Source organism: Hypanus sabinus, unplaced genomic scaffold (genome assembly GCF_030144855.1).
Source record: "Hypanus sabinus isolate sHypSab1 unplaced genomic scaffold, sHypSab1.hap1 scaffold_1549, whole genome shotgun sequence".
Taxonomy (NCBI): Eukaryota; Metazoa; Chordata; class Chondrichthyes; order Myliobatiformes; family Dasyatidae; genus Hypanus; species Hypanus sabinus.
The window spans coordinates 17,100-36,487 of record NW_026779626.1 but is presented as its reverse complement, the minus strand read 5'-3'; the positions used below and the strand labels follow the sequence as shown (position 1 = coordinate 36,487).

Below are 19,388 nucleotides of genomic sequence, written 5' to 3'. Positions count from 1 at the left end.
AAACAATCCCTCCACTTCCTCATCCAGTTCATTAATAAAAACCACGAAGAGTAACGGTGTCAGAACAGATCACCGAGGCACTCCACTGGTGACCGAACTCAACGGAGAATATGATCCGTCTGCAATTTCACTTTGCCTTCTGTGGGCAAGCCAGTTCTGGATCCACAAAGCAATGTGCCATTGGATCCCATGCCTCCTTAATTTCTCAATAAGCCTTGCATGGGGTACCTTAACAAATGCTTGATGAACTTCATAAACACTACATCCACTGCTCTTCCTTCATCAATGTGTTTAGTCACATCCTTCAAAAAACTCAATCAGGCTCGTAAGGCATGGCCCGCCCTTGACAAAGCCATGCTGACTACTCCTAATCACATTATACCTCTCCAAATGTTCCTAAATCCTGCCTCTAAGGATCTACTCCAACAAGTTACCAACCACTGAGGTAAGACTCATTGGTCTATAATATCCTGGGCTAATTCTATTCACTTTCTTGAATAAAGGAATATCATCTCATCGGGCTTAGGCGGAAGAGGGCAAGGCAAGGTAGGTTTAGGCTTCAGTTTTTCCTGTTGTTTGAGGAAGGGGAAGAATGAGTGTGAGGGCAGATTGTTGTTCTCGGTGTCGGGTGTGGGAGGCCCTGTAGTCTCCGAGCCTCCCAGACGTCCAGATCTGCGCCGGGTGCGCCGAGCTGCAGGTCCTAATGGACCGTGTTAGGGAACAGGAGATGCAGCTCAATGACCTTGGTCTGGACAGGGAGAGTGAGGTGTTGATAGAGAGGAGTTACAGGCAGTTGGTCACACCGGGGCCACGGGAGGCAGACAGGTGGGTCATGGTTAGGAGGAGAAAGGGGAAGAGTCAGGTACTAGAGAGTAACGCAGTGGCTGTACCCCTTGACAATAAGTACTCCTGTTTGAGTACTGTTTGTGGGGGGCGGGAACAGCCTACCTGGGGGAATCGACAATGGCCGTGCCCCCGGCACTAAGTCCAGCCCTGTGGCTCAGAAGGGTAGGAAAAGGAAGAAGAAGGCAGTAGTAATAGGGGACTCGATAGTTAAGGGGTCAGATAGGCGATTCTGTGGATGGAGTCAGGAGACCTGGATGGATGTTTCTGATCCCTTCCAAGATATCATGAAGTGGGAGAGCGAGGAGCCAGAGGTCGTGGTACGTATAGGTACCAATGACATAGGTAGCAAAAGGGAAGAGGTCCTGAAAGGAGAATATAAGGAAGGCAGTTGAGAAGAAGGACCGCAAGGGTAGTAATCTCGGGATTACTGCCTGTGCCATGCGACAGTGAGAGTAGAAATGGAATGAGGTGTAGGATAAATGCGTGTTTGAGGGATTGAAACAGGGGCAGGAATTCAAGATTCTGGATCATTGGGACCTCTTTTGGGGCAGGTGTGATCCTACAAAAAGGACGGGTTACACTTGAATCCTAAGAGGACCAATATGCTGGCGGGAGATTTGCTAAGGATACTGGGGAGGCTTTAAACTAGAATGGTTGGGGGCTGGGAATCATTTTGAAGAGACTAGGGGAGAGGACGCTAGTTCACAAACAGAGAAAGCTAGTAGACAGTGTGTTAGAGAGGCTAGGCAGGTGATAGAGAAGGGGAGCTCTCAGACAGAAGTTGTAGAGGAGAAGGAAGAAAAAGATAATAAAGTTGATTGCATTGTTAGGGATAAACAGAGAGGAAGAGGTGGAGAGTTTCTGAAATGCATCTATTTTAATGCAAGGAGCATTGTAAGAAAGGTGGATGAGCTTAGAGCATGGACTGATACATGGAAATATGTTGTAGCTATTAGTGAAACATGGTTTCAGGAGGGGTGTGATTGGCAACTAAATATTCCTGGACTTCTTTGTTTCAGGTGTAATAGAGTCGGAGAGGCAAGAGGAGGAAGTGTTGCATTGCTTCTCTGAGAAAATATTAAAGCGGTGCTTTGGCAGGATAGATTAGAGGGCTCGTCTAGGGAGCCACTTTGGGTGGAAGTGAGGAATGGGTCGGTGTAGTAACACTTTTAGGGGTGTATTATAGACCACCTAATGGGGAGCGAGAATTGGAGGAGCAACCTTGTAAGGATATATGTAGTGAGCACAAGGTTGTAATTGTGGGAGATTTTAATTTTCCACACAAAGACTGAGAAGCCCACCCTGTAAAAGTGCTGGGTGGATTGAAGTTTGTAAAATGTGTGCAGGATAGTTTTTTAAAGCAATACATAGAGGTACCGACTAAAGAACGGGCAGTGTTGGCTCTCATTTTAGGGACTGAGATATGTCAGTTGACGGACGTATGTGTTGGGGAGCCCAGTGATCACAATACCATTAGTTTCAGTATAATTATGAAGAAGGATTGGACTGGACCCAAGGTTGAGATTTTTGATTGGAGAAAGGCTAACTTTGAGGAGATGCGGAAGGACTTAGAAGGTGTGGATTGGGACAATTTGTTTTTTGGGAAGGATGTAATAGAGAAATGGAGGTCATTTAAAGTTGAAATTTTGACGCTATTGAATCGTTATGTTCCTATTAGGTTGAAAGGAAAGGTTAAAAGTTTGAGTGCGTCATGGTTTTAAGGAATATTGGAAACTTGGTTCGCATAAAGAGGGAGATCTACAATAAATATAGGCAGCATGGAGTAAGTGAGGTGCTTGAGGAATATAAAGAATGTAAAAAGAATCTTAAGAAAGAAATTAGAAAAGCGAAAATAAGATACGAAGTTGCTTTGGCAAGGAAGGTGAAAATATATCCGAAGGGTTTCTACAGTTATATTAATAGCAAAAGGATATTGAGGGATAAATTTAGTCGCTTAGAGAATCAGAGTGGACAGCTATGTCTGGAGCTGAAAGAGATGGGGGAGATTTTGAACATTTTTTTTTCTTCAGTGTTCACTAAGGAGAAGGATATTGAATTGTGTAAGGTAAGGGAAACAAGTAGGGACGTTATGGAAACTATGACAATTAAAGAGGAGGAAGTACGGGCGTTTTTAAAGAATGTACAAGTGGATAAATCTCGAAGTCCTGACAGGATATTCCCCAGGACCTTTAGGGAAGTTAGTGTAGAAATAGCAGGGGGTCTGACAGAAATATTTCAAATGTCATTAGGAACGGGAATGGTGCCGGAGGATTGGTGTATTGCTCATGTTGTTCCATTGTTTAAGAAGTGTTCTAAGAGTAAACCTAGCAATTATATGCCTGTCAGTTTGAAGACAGTGGCGGGTAAATTAGTGGAAAGTATTCTTAGAGATGGTACATAGAATTATCTGGATAGACAGGCTTTGATTAGGAATTGTCAGCATGGATTTGCGCGTGGAAGGTCATGTTTGACAAATCTTATTGAATTTTTTGCAGAAGTTACGAGGGAAGTTGAGGTTAAAGCAGCGGATGTTGTCTATATGGACTTCAGTAAGGCCTTTGACAAGGTTCCGCACGGAAGGTTAGATAGGGAGGTTCAATCGTTGGGTATTAATATTGAAGTAGTAAAATGTATTCAACAGTGGCTAGATGGGAGGTGCCAGTGAGTAGTGGTGGTAACTGTTTGTCAGATTGGAGGCTGTTGACTAATGGTGTGTCTCATGGATCTGTATTGGGTCCAATCTTGTTCGTCATATACTTTAACGATCGGGAAGATGGGGTGGTAAATTGGATTAGTAAGTATGCAGATGATACTAAGGTAGGTGGCGTTGTGGATAATGAAGTAGGTTTTCAAAGCTTGCAGAGAGATTTAGGCCAGTTAGAAGAGTGGGCTGAACGATGGCAGAAGGAGTTTAATGCTGATAAGTGTGAGGTGTTACATGTTGGTAGGAATAATTCAAATAGGACATACATTGTAAATGGTAGTGCATTTGTAAATGGTAGGACATTGTAAATGGTAGGGATTTGAATGCAAGAACAGTGTGATCTAGGAATAAGGGTGCATAGTTCCCTGAAGTTGGAATCTCATGTGGATAGGGTTGTGAAGAAAATTTTGGTATGTTGGCCTTTATAAATCAGAGCATTGAGTATAGGAGTTGGGATGTAATGTTAAAATTGTAGAAGGCATTGGTAAGGCTGAATTTGAAGTATTGTGTACAGTTCTGGTCACCGAATTATAGGAAAGATGTCAACAAATCGAGAGAGTACAAAGAAGATTTACTGAAATGTTACCTGGGTTTCAGCACCTAAGTTACAGGGAAACGTTGAATAAGTTAGTTAATAAGAGAGTGGCAGCTGTGTGGAATGAGCTTCCAGTAGAAGTGGTAGAGGCAGTTTCGGTATTGTCAGTTAAAGTAAAATTGGATAGGGTTATGGACAGGTAAGGAATCGAGGGTTATGGGCTGAGTGCGGGCCAGTGGGACTTGGTGAGAGTAAACGATCAGCTGGGACTAGAAGGGCCGAGATGGCCTGTTTCCGTGCTGTAATTGTTATATGGATATATCCGCAACCCTCTAATTCTCCGGAAACTCTCCCGCCTTCATTGATGATGCAAAAATCATAGTCAGATGCTCAGCAATCTCCTCCCTCGCTTCCCACAGTAGTCTGTAGTACATCCCATCCGGTCCAGGCGACTTATCCAAATTGATGCTTTCCAAAACCTCCAGCACATCCCCTTTCTTAATATCTACATGCTCAAGCTTTTCAGTCTGCTGCAAGTCATCACTAAAATCACCAAGATCCTTTTCCATAGTGAAAACTGAAGTAAGGTATTCATCAAGTACCTCTGCTATTTCCTCCGGTTCCATTCATACTTTCCCACTGTCCCACTTGATAGGTCTTATTCTTCACGTCTTACCCTCTTGCTCTTCATATACTTATAGAATGCCTTTGGGATTTCCTTAATCCTGCCCACCAAGGCCTTCCCGTGGCGCATTCTGGCTCTACCAATTTCCTGCATAAGTTCCTTCCTATTAGCCTTATAATCTTCTAGATCTCTAAAATTACCTAACTCTCTGAACCTTTTATAAGCTTTCTTTTCATCTTGACCAGATTTACTACAGCCTTTGTACACCACGGTTCTTGTACCCTACCATAACTTCCCTGTCTCATTGAAACGTACCTACGCAGAAATATCCACACAAATCCATACAAATATCCCCTGAATATTTGCCACATTTCTTCCGGACATTTCCCTGAGAACACCTGTTTCCAATTTAAGCCTCCAATTTCCTGCCTGATAGCCTCATAATTCCTCTTATTCCAATTGAACGCTTTTCTGTCTTGTCTGTTCTTATCTCTCTCCAATGCTATTGCAAAGGAGATAGAATTATGATCACTATCTCCAAAATGCTGTCCCACTGAGAGATCTGACCCCTGACCAGGTTCATTTTCCAATACCAGATCAAGTACAGCCTCTCCTCTTGTAGGTGCATCTACATATTGAATCAAGAAGCCTTCCTGAACACACATAACAAACTTCACCCCATGTAAACCCCTTGCTCTAGGGAGATGCGAATTGATATATTGGAAATTAAAATCTCCTATCACGGCAACTCTGTTATTATTACATTTCTCCAGGATCTGTTTCCCTATCTGCTCCTCGATATCCTTGTTTCTATTGGGCGGCCTATAAAAAGCACCCAGTAAATTTATTGACACCTTCCTGTTCCTAACCTCCACCCACAGAGACTCACTCAGACACAGCCAATCCCTCCATGACGTCCACTTTTTTTGCAGCCGTGACGCTGTCTCCGATCAACAGTGTCATGTCCCCACCTCTTTTGCTTCCCTGCCTGTCCTTTCTGAAACATCTAAAACCCGGCACTTGAAGTAACCATTCCTGTCCTTGAAACATCCAAGTCCCTGTAACGTCATATCTCCAAGTACTAATCCACGCTTTAACCTCATCCACTTTGTTCACAACATTCCTTGACTTAAAATGTTCTGTTGTCTTTACACATCATAAGACCATAAGGCATCGGAGCACAAATGGGTCATTAGGACCATCGATTCTGCTCCGCCATTACATCATGGGTGATTTACTCTCCCTCTCAACCCCATTGCCCTGACTTCTCCCAGTGATCTTTGCTGACCTGACTAATCAAGAAGGTACCACCCTCTGTTTTAAATATACCCAATGACCTGGTCTCCGCAGCTGTCAGTACCAATGAATGCTAACATTTTGTTTTTGCCTTTCCTAACATCGACTCAAACTGCAAGAAACACCGCACTAGGTCTCCTGAGACAGTTTACAACTCTCAAAAATAGTCTACGTCGTCATTATTTCTGCGAAAGTGTATGGCCATGTACTTCCCTATACTAAATTCCAATTGCCACTGATTTGTCCATTTTTTCCCATCTGTGCATGTCCTCCCTGCTTCCCTCCCGATATCTTCGTAACGTGCGCAGTCTGGGCCGTAAAGCATCAAAACATCAGCATAATGGAAAAAAAGAAACTATCCCAAAACCAGCCACTGTAGAACACCTCTAGTCACCAAATCCACCAAGAAAACGCCCTATTTGTTCCCATTTTGTGCTTCCTGACAGTCAGACAAATTCTGTCTGGAGGATAACATGGACCCTCTATCCATACACTTGTCTTTCTTGTCCTACTGTCTTGTTAAATGGTGTTATGTGCGGCACTTAGTCAAAGGACCTCGGGGAGTCCAAGTAAACAGCTTGCTCGGACTCTCCGTTGTCGACCTGGTAAGTTGTTCTCTCAAAAACTTCCAACAGGTCTGTCAGGCAAGATCCCTTCCATGGAATTTGGCCTTTTTTTTATCATGTGCGTCCAAATACCCCGAAAACTTATCCTCAATAATCGACTGTTGACATCTTCCCAAATACTGATCAGACTAACTGGCCTATAATTTTAAATGGTCGGTCCTCCGAAACCATTCCAAAATCTAATGATTCTGGAGGGATCATTATTAATGTCTCCACAATCTCTTCAGCCTCTTTCAGAAGCAATCGAGTGCAGTTGGTCTGGACTCATCTATCTTCAGAACTTTCTGCTTCCCGAGCACCTTCTCCTTAATAATTGCAAATACACTCACTTCTGCCACCTGACATTCTCAAATATCTGGCACGTTCTAGTGTTTGTTACAGTGAAGACTGACGCATATACTTACTAATACTTTCTGGCATTTCCTTCTCCCCTGACAGAACCTCTCCACTGTCGTTTTCCAGAGGCCCAATATGCACTTCCCTCTCTTTCACTCTTCATATATCAGACGGACCTTTTGCTAAACTATTTTACATTATTCGCTAGTATACCTTCATATTTCATATTTTCTCTACTTACGGCTTTTTAATTGCCTTCTGTTGATTTGTAAAAACATCCCAGTCCTCGAGCTTTCTTATATATTTTGTAATATTCTGTGCCCTCTCTTTTGCTTTTGTGCTGCTTTGACTACCTCGTCAGCCACGGTTGAAAATGCTCCCGTTAGAATAATTCTTTATCTTTGTGATCCTTTGTCCTGCACCTTCTGAATTGCTCCGAGAAACTTCAGCCATTCCCGCTCTGCCATTGTCCCTGTTAGTGTCATTTTCGAAGCTATTTTTGCCCAGCTCCTCTCATGCTTCTGCAATTCCTTTATTCCACTGAAATACTGATACATCTAACTTTACCTTCTCCCTCTCAAACTGCAGTGCGAGTTCCTTTATTTCATGATCACTGCCTCTTAAGGGTTTAGTTACCTTAAGCTCCCTAATCAAATCTTGTGCGATACACAACACAAAATACAGATCCGCCTTTCCTATAGTGGGCTCAATCATAAGCTTCCTTCAAAAGCCATTTCACAGGCATTCTACAATTTCCCTGACACAGGATTCAGCACGGAACTGATTTTCCAAGCTACCAAAGACAACTTTATCATTCATATTTTTACAGGCGTCTGCTCTCCCCCATTGTAATTTGTAGCTCACATCCCGGCGACTATTAACAGGCCTGTATATAATGTCCATCAGGGTAATTTTACCTATGCAGTCTCTTAACATCTACATCGTCCAGTCCGATATCACCTCTTTCTCAGGATTTTCATTTTTAATGACAACATAGTAAACCCTACCCCTTCAGCGACCTGCCTATCCATTCGATTCAATATTTATCCTTGGATGTGAGCACCCAACTATGAACTGCTTTCAGCCATGATTCAGTGATTCCCAACATGCATTATTATTTGCTCTCTCGCTCTCCCCTCTCTTCTGTTCTTCTTATCACATCTTGTTGAGGTACTGCTGCACATTGACAAATCGAGTAAATTAATCACATTGCATCTACTGCAGGGCGTCAGTGAATCCTTAATCTTACACAATATTGATTTAGAATTTCCTTCAGTTCCTGTTTCTCTATTAATGACTGAACACGGTAAGGATGAGACAGCAGGTCAGTGCCTGCATCCGTTCTGAAGCTAGTGGGGCCATGAACATATATTTTCCTCAACATTCTTCATGTCTGTCCATCTGCTCCATAACAAGTTCATTGTTTTCCTTTTGTAGAAAGTCACTGAACTGGCAGAGAAGGGAAACCGGGCAGAGAGTTCCAGACTCCTCCTCAGTTTGGTGATGGGCAAAGGCTCCCGGGCCCGGAGGGCGATGTGGAAATGCTTTGTGACTTTGAGGACTGAGTTACCGAAGTTGGACAGAATACTGAGGCAAATACAGGAGAAAGGTATGTTTAAAAAATACTCTGAACACAAAGGTACGTTGAAATAAATTTTAGTTATTTAATTATTTTTGCTCTGTTTCCATGGATGTTTTTTTAATATATTTAAACAGGTCCTGATCCACAGGAATACATGAACATTGCCCAAGAGTTATTTGAGTTACCTACTCAACTGATAGGTGAGTGATGAATGCACAGTTCAAATCACGCCTCAAATGTTAGTCTGGGACTTCGCAAAATCTGGGATTCAGATTTCACCATTAATCATTCGCTGATACGAGGAAATCTGCAGCTGCTGGAATTTGAAGGAGCACACACACAATGCTGGTGGAACGTGGCAGGCCAGGCAGCATCTATAGGGAGATGTACAATTCGCTATTTACCTCCACAGAGATCGTCTGGTATTTCCTTTTCACCTGTTACTGCATCTACATCATCATTTTTCAGCGGTCCGATATCTTCTTTTTTATTCTTTATACATCTGGTAAAGAAAAAATACTTTGGTACTTTTTCTTATATTATTGACCACTTGCTTGCATTTCCTGCACATTCATGTATATCTAGGAGCATTTATAACATAGTTGCCTCCAACACGACCCACACAGTAAATTACAGGCACCTACAAGACTGTGTAGAAAACTACTCACAATTGCTGTAAATTTACCCCATCTCACCTTAACCAAAGGCCCTCTGGTATTAGACACTGGACTTATGCAAAAATAAACAAACTAAATAAGGGCTGTTGACCCAAACTCTTATCTCTCAAACTTGTACACCTCAGTCAGATCTCTATTCTACCACCAGAGTAAACAAACAAAGTTTATCAGACCTCTACTTGTAGCACATGTCACCGAATCCAGGCAACATTTTGATGAACCTGATCTGCAGCCTCTCCAATACTTCCAAGAGCTGGACAATCAGAAGTGAACACAATACTCCAGATGCACCCAAAACCATAAGGTCCAGGAGCGGAATTAAGCCAATCGGCTACGTGAATTTGCTCTGCAAATCCTCTCAACACCATTATTCTGCCTTCTCCCAGTAAACGTTAATGCTGTTCCTAATTAGGAACCTATCGACCTGCATTTTAAATATACCAAATTACTTGTCTTCCTCAGCTGTCTATAATAATAATTTCACAGATTCACCACCTGCTAGTGAAAGAAGATTCTCCCAATGTGGATCATCCCCAGCCAGGACAGTTCACACAGTTCTCAAGCATGTTAAATTCCTGTATAAGCATTCCTTGTGGGACCTTGTCAAACACCCGACTGATATCCAAGTAAAAAATCTCCATGTGTAACATCATCCGTCACCTTTGTCACCTCCTGGAAGAACTCCACTATGTTAGCAAGAAGCAAACCCCGCCCAAAGCCTCGCTGCTCAACATCAAACCACCTCAAACATTCTGTCATACACCCGTGGGACAGAAGATATAAAAGGCTGAAGGTCCGTACCACCAGCCTCAAGGATAGTTTTAATTCTGCATTTATAAGGCTATTGATTATCAGCAACTATGTTATTATTGGCTATTAATAATAATAAGACAACTTTATTTATAAAATTGCAACATCCTGCATCTCGTAACTAATAACCACTCACTTAGATAATCACAATATACTTACAGAAGAGCAGAACGAATACATTTAGTGTATGAATGAATTTAAGGAGCAACTAATAATAGATTATGTATCTATCGAGCACTGTGGAGAGTAGAAATCTTTCAATGTTATATTGTCTATCAAAAGCCATTTGATTCTGTCTCTCACATGCTTAAGAGTTTCCAATATTATAAAAGATGCATCCAATACTTGTTAAACTTCTACAACATCTAATGAATTACAATAAACGCCCTAATAACATCCACAACGGAACAACCACTGTTACCAAAATAAATGCAGACTTTTTCCAGAGTGACACATTAAGCCCACTATGGTTTTGTCTGGCGTCAAATCCACACTTGAATTTCCTGAATCAGACAAAAATCTGCATCGAATCCGGGGAAAAAAGCAACGAATTATACCTTACACAGCTATACAGGGATGATTGGAATTAGTTACTCTTGCATCAGTGGAGCTAAAACAATTATTTCCAATAATGGAACCAATTTCCAAAGAAGCCATATATAGCATATATTGCTAGGCGTGACTATGTGATTGTATAAAATAATAAATTAAATAAGTTGTGCAGAGATAGAAATAAAAAAGAGATTATTTAGTCAGTATCGATAGGTTCTATGTCCATTCAGAAACTGGATGGTAGAGAATAAGAAGTTGTTTCTCAATCGTTGAGTGTGCTTGAGTGTCCGATCGTGTGCAGTAGTCCCCATGAACCAGACGGTGATGCAGCCGTTGCTTTGCAAGTTACACCTGTAAAAATATTCGAGTGATGTTGGAAACTCCTGATGAAATATAGCCACTGTTGTGCCTTCTCTGTAGCTGCATCGATATATTTGGTCCAGGTCAGGTACTCGGAGATATTTACAGGCAGGATTTTGAAATTGCCCACACTCGTCACTTCAGATCCACCTGTGAGGATTGGTATGCCGTGTTTCCTCATCCTACCCTTTCTGAAACCTACAATTAGCTCTAACGATATATTTTCATCAACGCAAGGAGCATTCAGCACTCCGTACAAGCATGTACAATTCTGATAAGGGGTACACATCACTGAACGTAAATGAAAGCATAACCCATAAAAATGAAGAAGCAATCATAACAGAAGAACGTTAAACTTGGAAGAGTGGAAGATCCTGACTCCCCACGGAAGACATCCCCACGATCTGAGCGATGTTGACAAGGAGGCGTTGAGCGCCTGGCTCAGAGTTGGAGACCTCTTCCCAGAAACGGAAGAGATCATTGTAGCAATACAAGTCCAGGTGGTTAACACATCCAGTTATCAATAATAAAGAATAAAGGCCAGCAGGTTCAAGGTGATAAATGCTGAAAATTACAAGAGCTGCCAGAAACAATTGAACAGATTACAGGATCCTGCAGTAGTTTTACTCAATCTGAGCACTGACAATCAAGTGCTAGACAACTTTCACCAAGATCTTGCATAAACTACAACTGACGAAAAACACCATCCCTCACTATAAATACAAGTCTGCTCCACTTTTAGAGTTAGTGTCCGACAAATCCACCGTGACCGATCCATTATTACAGATAGGACAATTCATAATAACTGTCCGGCTATAATTTTACAGGATAATCTAGCAAAAACAAATTCTTAAATAGATAAAGCCATTTCAAATTCACATAACTTACAGAAATCAATTAATGAAAATCTTTAGAAATATGCTGAATTAAAAGAGGAAATTGAAAGACTGTGGAACACAGTATACATTGTCCCAATAACAATATCGACAGCTGGTATCATCCAAACAGCGCCACACAATAGTATTAAAGAATTAGCTCCACGCAGTAATGTTCATGTAAATGTTACGAAAGCCACAGTAGTATACACCACGAGAGTAATCTGAAATTATCTATTAATTGAGAAATGAATGTGCTTGGATATGCCCGTACCTCAGGATTTGCCATTTTGAGTTAAGAAATAATAAAAAATAATTCTAGGATATTTATAAAGAACCTTTCATCGGGGGAACGTCGTTCAAATTGCGTTACAATTGGATAAAATGAAAACTAGAAAATAAAAGACAAAATAATATCAATTACAAGCAAGGTTCAAATTTTAAAAAAGAAGTTTTACACTGGTTCTTAAAAGTGACTAACTGAGTCTACATCCCTTACACAGTACTTGCAGAAATCTTGGTCTCCCTAGTTATATATATATATATGCCTCCGAATTTTATACAGTACTGTTGTTTTAAGTTTTGAATTCTACAGTTTAGGAGAATAGTTCAAAAACAAGCAAAAAAAAAAATCTGACCTGCCAACGATCCTTTGGCCTTGTACCTTATTGTCTGCCTGCACTGCATTTTGTTGGCAACTGAAACACTGTTTCACTGAACTATTCTGTTCTGTTTTTCCTTGTAGAACCTTATTGCACCGACGTGATGATATTATTTATTTGGATCGCATGCATAAACGTTTTCATTGTATCTTGGTACATGTGACTATAAAAAAAAAACAATGTGCCAAGTTGTTGTTGTCAATAACACAGAGCTGCTTGGTTGTTTAAGATTGTTACACCCAGGGGTGGTAGCGGGGATACGCTCCCACGACCTATTAAATGCTCCCAGTGGCGCGCGACTCAAATAGCCTCTGACAATCAGGTCCAGCTCCTGGCCTTCACTTGTGACTTAGCTACTAAGCTTGGTAGAGGCATTTTTTCCGATAGTAGAAAGGACAAATACGCGTTACTGACACCTGATAGCCAGTCATTTCGGGCAATTGGGGCTCGTCGGCCGTGATTGGCAGCTCATCCAGATGAAGGAAAACAGTGACCTCACGCTCCACCCCTCAAGGGGGAAACTTATGAGTAAACCCAGTGGGGAAAAATCTGGTGCTGGAGCCCTTAGGACAGTCTTAGTTTGCATTCAACGCGGTCAGGCAACTCCTGTGACACTTCTGGTGCCAAGCCGTATCAGTCTCTGCAGTTCCTCTGTGTTCATTAACTGCTAATGATGTTTTAAATATAGTCAAATGTTATTGTAACGGAAGTACAGTCAGGATTACGATCAGATATCAGGGGAACTTTCAATTGAAGATTAATTAATATCAGAATATGAGGTTTGGACATTTTCTGGGACATCCATCGCTGTCAATTCCACTGTCTCTGAACAGAACTTTACTTTCTGTCCTAATATCCATGGAAGCATTGAATTAATTCATGTAATCTCAAACACTGAATGTTGAAATGCAGTTATAATGTTCTCTGTCAGTTGAGCCATTTTACTTTTTGACAATGTTCTCTGTTCCCATGGAAGCTGTTCAACAGAAACACAAGGAGGCTCTGCGGGCACAAACTGAAACACTGAGAGTGAACACGATCCTGATGAGGGAGAAGGTGAAGGTTTTCCAGCTGGTTGATCGATTCGTTGAGCTCACGGTGATTACTACTGTTCGAGATCGGAGACTGGTGGAACATGAGCTGCTGGCAAGAGGCAGAGACCACGAGGAGTGGAGAGAGAAACATCTCTGCGGAGAGCTGGAAAAAATCCAGACTGATCAGTTGTTCCAAAACCGCTTTTCCTGGAGTAAATCCAAACCTGGGGATTCAGCAGCAGTGACCGGAGTCGCGGGGATCGGGAAAACCACAATGGTACAAAAGATTGTTTATGACTGGGCCATGGGGAAAATATACCAACAGTTCCAGTTTGTATTCAGTTTCAAATTCCGGGATTTAAACTCCATTAACTGCAGAATAAACCTGAGGGAACTGATTCTAGGTCAGTATCCTTACTTTGGGAATATCCTGGCAGAGGTCTGGAAGAACCCAGAGGGTTTGCTGTTTATATTCGATGGTTTGGATGAATTCAATGATAAAATTGAATTTGCTGACAGTCGGGGAGACACGGTACCTCGCTCCACATGCACAGATTCTGAATTCAAGTGCAAGGTGTCTGACATTGTGTACAGTTTAATCCAGGGCAAGCTGCTCCCGGGGTGTTCAGTGCTGGTGACCACCCGCCCCACTGCGTTACATTTATTGAAAAAGGCGAAGATCAGTATCTGGGCTAAAATCCTGGGATTTGTTGGTGAGGAACGGAAGGAATATTTCATCAGACATTTTGAAGATCAGACAGTGGCAGCAGCTGTTTTCAAACACGTGAAGAAGAACGAGATCCTGTACAACATGAGCTACAATCCTGCCTACTGCTGGATCCTCGTCCTGGCACTGGGCCCCTTCTTCACACAAAGAGTCAGGGACCCACAGCGAGTTCCCAATACTATCACCCAACTGTATTCGTGCTATATTTACAACATCCTGAAAAATCACGGCCGTGAGATTGAGAACCCCCGTGATGTGTTATTCAGGGTTGGTCAGATGGCCTTCAGAGGATTATCCGAGAAGAAGATTGTCTTTACAGATGGAGATTTGATCAACTACAACCTGCAGCCTTCCCAGTTCCTGTCCGGGTTCCTGATGGAGCTTTTAGAGAGAGAGGATTCCGCTTGGAGCGTGGTGTACACATTCCCACACCTCACCATCCAAGAGTTTGTAGCTGCAGTCGCACAATTCCTGAATCCACATCCCGGGGATATCCTGATATTCCTCACTGAAGCCTACAGCATTACAGATGGGCAATTTGAGGTATTTCTCCGTTTTCTTGCTGGTCTCTGCGACCCAATGTCAACTCGGGGCCTGGAGGAGTTTCTGGGTCCATTTCTTCATGAAACATCCTGCCGGGTGATTGACTGGGTGAAGGAGGAGGTTAAGCACCGGACTGCAAACACTGGGACTGAAGCTCGTAAAAGGAGCCTCCTGAACACATTGCACTACCTGTTTGAGTCTCAGAATCGTGGTCTGGCTCAGGAAACACTGGGATCTGTGGAAACACTTTCATTCAGTGGAATGACACTGACCCCGATTGATTGTGCGGTCCTGTCTCATGCCATCGGATTCTGTGATACAATAAAACACCTCGATCTGACGGGCTGCCACATTCAGTGTGAAGGAATCCAGCAGCTGGGACCCGGGCTGCACAAGTGCCAGAAGCTGAGGTAACTTGATTTATCTCTCACTCTGAACTGTGAAACTGCCTCATTGTGTTGTTTCAATGTAAAGGAATTTCGGTAAATTTGTACTAAATCAGATTAAGAAGACTTGTGACAAATGCCCAGGGGATTGGTAGTGTTCTGTGGTTCCTTCTAAGGAGATGTTGGAGACTTCATCAGATCAGTGAACAACAATCATTAGTTTACTGGTATAAATCACAGGAATACCCGTGTTTCTCGCTGCCTGTGACACGTCCATTGACAATGTTCCTTCTCACTGTTACTGACACCCAGACCGACACTGACTGTAGCAGGTGGGTCAGAGATTCACACCCCCTTCCCGGTGAGGGACAAAAGACCGTCAGCAGACTGTCCCAGTGAGAAGGAAATAAATACCATTGTGAGATTGTCCTCCCCTGCCCTTCCCCGTGTGTGACTTTGCTCAGTTCCAGATACGCAGAGAGAGAGGGCGCAACTCCTCTGCGCCTCTGTTCAGACCCAACACACACGTCCAAATATTTTCTGCATCCTCTCGTCTTGTAGGATTATCGTTTACTCTTGGAATCCTCCTGTGGGACCTCTCATCCAAATCCCTCTTCCATTCTTTGGGATCAAGTCCCCATCTCCATTTCTCCTGTGGGTTCGCTATTACATTTCCCTAATCCTCCTGTGGGTTCGCTATTACATTTCCCTAATCCTCCTGTGGGATGGCTTTACCCCACCCTCTTCATCCTGTTGGATGTCTCATCCCCATCTTCCTTCTTCCTGTTGGATCTCTCAACCCATCCCCCATCCTCCTGTGAGAACTCTCTACACCACACCACATCCTCCTGTGGGATCACTATTCCCCATTCCCCTTCCTCCTGTGGGGCCTATGCTCCCAACCCACTTCCTCCTGTGGGGCCTCTGTTCCCATCCAGCTTCCTCCTAAGGGATCTCTCTTCCACATCAATTTCCTGCTGTAGGTTCTCCCTTCCCCAATCCCTTCCTCCTGTGTGATCTCTCTTCTACATCTCCCTTCTTCATCTGCCCTCACTCTACCCCATCACCCGTCTTCCTGTGGGATCTCTCCTCCCCATCCCCCTTCTTCCTGTGGGATCTCTCTACCCCATCCTCCTTCCGCCTGTGGGATCTCTCTTCCCCATCCCCCTTCCGCCTGTGGGACCTCTCCTCCACATCCCCTTATTCCTGTGGGATTTCTCTTCCCCATCCCCCTTCCTCCGGTGGGATCCCTCTCCCCATCTCCCTTTCTCCTGTGGGATCTCTGTTCCCCATCAACCTACTGTGGGTTCCTCTTCCCCAACCCCTTCCTCCTGTGTGATCTCTCTTCCACATCTCCCTTCTTCATCTGCCCTCACTCTTCCCCATCACCCGTCTTCCTGTGGGATCTCTCCTCCCCATGCTTCTTCCCGTGGGTCCTCTCCTACTGATCCCCCAACCTCCTGTCTGATCTCTCTTCACCATTCTCGATCCTCCTGTGGGATGTCTCTTCCACATCCCCCTTCCTGCTGTGGGCTCTCTCTTCCCCATCAAATTACAGCTTTTGGATCAGTCTTCCTCATCCCCCTTCATCCTGTGGGATTCCCTTCCCCATACACTTTCCTCTTGTGGGATCTCTCTTCCCTATCTCCCTTCCTCCTGTATGAACTCCTTCCCGACTCTCCTCTTCCTGTCGGATCTCTTTTCCACATTCTCTTTCCACCTGTGGGATTTGTTTTCCCCACCGCCTTTCATCCTGTGTGATCTCTCCTCCCCACCCCTCTTCCTCCTTTGGGTCCTGTGTTCCATGTCCTAACATCCTGTGGGATTTCTGTTCCCCATCCCCCTTCATCCTGTGGGATCTCTCTTCCCCATCCCTTTAGCTCGGATGGGTCTATTTCACTGTGTTGCATTGACATTTCTGCATTTCGGTCAGGAACACTTTTCTCTCCATCGGGAATGGGACAGAATATGTGGAGTTTACAGGGTCACATCGACAGACTACTGACATTTGACGAATACCCTGAAGCTGATGGGAACTCCGGTCAGTGATTTGCTGAAGGGTTTAATGTTTCCTGAAATATCCGAGTGAGAGAAATTCCCGCAAACCTACGGTCTGATTCACTTTGTTCATCAATTTGTTTGTTTGTGTTTAGACTCTGTTATAATAAATTGGGAGATTCAGGAGTGAAACTGGTGTCTGAGTCTCTGAGGAACCCGGAGTGTAAAATACAGAAACTGTGGTAAGTACCAGACTATGGGAGATTGTGTTTACAGTCACTGGGTGTCTGACACTGAACATTAATGTGATCAGTAATTGTGTTACTGATAAACACTGGGGATTTCTGCCGTCTCCTGTCTCTCTGTGTCCGTCACCCTCACTCTCTCTCTCATCTCCAGGCTGTGGGATGTCGGTCTCACAGATTCTGGTGCCGAGCCTCTCGCCTCCGCTCTCAGTACAAACCCATCACTGACAGAGCTGGACTTGAGTCATAATGAACTGGGAGATTCAGGAGTGAAACAGGTGTCTGCGGCTCTGAGGAACCCGGTGTGTAAAATACAGACACTGCGGTAAGTACCAGACTGTGGGAGATTGTGTTTACAGTCACTGGGTGTCTGACACTGAACATTCATGTGATCAGTAATTGTGTCACTGATAAATACTGGGGATTTGCACCGTCTCCTGTCTCTCTGTTTCCTTCACCCTCACTCTCTCTCATCTCCAGGCTGTGGTGTGTCGGTCTCACAGATTCTGGTGCCGAGGATCTCGTCTCCGCTCTCAGAACAAACCCATCCCTGACGGAGCTGGACCTGGTATTCAACTCGCTGACAGACCGATCTGTCCCCGCTCTGCGCCGCCTCATACTGACCCTCCCGAGACTGGAGCGGATCTGGTGAGTGTTTGTGTTAATGTTCAATGGGATAAAATATCAGCGGATCCGCGGGTTTTCTGGTGATATTTGTCTGTGAGTGTTGAAACATTAACCCCAGTCCCCTGTTACTGACTCTGTCGTGTAATCTGTTTATTTCATCTTTATTCTTCCATCTGTTTCAGGCTGGGGGAGAATCGGTTCAGTCGGACCGGGGAGACGGAACTGAGATCTCTGCAGGAACCCAGACCGGGACTGAGAGTGGACTGTGAACATCCGCGCCCGCGGGATGGGGACATTTTGGCCGATTCCGCGCACTCCCCTTTAATTCCCCCTCCCCTTTAACTCCCGCCTTTACCTGTAATGGCCTGGCGCCGGGGTTAATTCCCAACGGTTTTAATGGAACCGATTCCAGTCTCCAGCTCAGTGACATCGGAAGCCATCCCGTATTTCCGCCTGCTGTTCGGCGGCGCAGCTTCCGCCGGATGTGCGGGTTCGAGACTCCCCCACGTGAGACCCGGCGGAATTACACAGACAGGAAGAGCCCGTGATCCGGGGCTCAGTCCGGGACACCGGTGTCCCGGGGTGGGATTATCCCGGGAGAGAATCCCTTTACTCCCTTTGCTGAGGACGGTGTATTCACAGTCTGGCAGATATAATGAAGTTAAATTGACAAATACCTCGGCAGTGACCCTGGATCTGCAGCGATCTCGAAATCGGCCCGAAAGTGTGATTTTATTATCATCGGTTCCCCGATACAGAGTGACGGTGAAAGACGTATCTGAATATTTAACCTGTCACTCCTTGTCTCCGAACAGTTAATTGTGTGTGACCGTGAATGAATCGGGAACAGCTTATTTATTCCCGCACGTCAGAAGCTCATACACTGTTTAATTTGCATTTGTCATAATGAAATCAATAAACTGCTGTAACTTCCTGTCTTGTTGTCGGATTGAGTTTTATAACCATATAACCATGAAACAACCACAGCACGGAAACAGGCCATCTCGGCCCTCCTAGTCCGTGCCAAACTCTTAAACTCACCTAGTCCCACCTACCCGCTCTCAGCCCATAACCCTCTACTCCTTTCCTGTCCATATATCTATCCAATTTTACCTTAAATGACACAACTGAACTGGCCTCTACTACTTCTGCAGGAAGCTCATTCCACACAGCTATCACTCTCTGAGTAAAGAAATACCCCCTCGTGTTTCCCTTAAACTTTTGCCCCCTAACTCTCAAATCATGTCTTCTCGTTTGAATCTCCCCTACTCTCAATGGAAACAGCCTATTCACGTCAAATCTATCTGTCCCTCTCAAAATTTTAAATACCTCGATCAAATCC

At 43.9% G+C, this 19,388-nt stretch overlaps 1 protein-coding gene across 3 annotated transcripts in view; it reads left to right on the top strand.

Annotated features, from left to right (window-relative positions):
* Positions 1-18,968, top strand: part of LOC132387136 (NACHT, LRR and PYD domains-containing protein 3-like) — a 36,142-nt gene extending 17,174 nt beyond the window's left edge. For 2 of the 3 annotated variants that reach the window (XM_059959481.1, XM_059959482.1), the window contains exons 8-14: positions 8,406-8,577; positions 8,685-8,750; positions 13,463-15,200; positions 17,330-17,416; positions 17,574-17,744; positions 17,900-18,067; positions 18,229-18,968. In XM_059959481.1, the coding sequence (XP_059815464.1) occupies positions 8,406-8,577; positions 8,685-8,750; positions 13,463-15,200; positions 17,330-17,416; positions 17,574-17,744; positions 17,900-18,067; positions 18,229-18,388 (2,562 nt within the window). In that variant the 3' untranslated portion in view covers positions 18,389-18,968. The remainder of the gene's footprint in view (positions 1-8,405; positions 8,578-8,684; positions 8,751-13,462; positions 15,201-17,329; positions 17,417-17,573; positions 17,745-17,899; positions 18,068-18,228) is intronic. The other variant, XM_059959483.1, reaches the window with a different exon arrangement.
* The last annotated feature ends 420 nt before the right edge of the window (positions 18,969-19,388 follow it).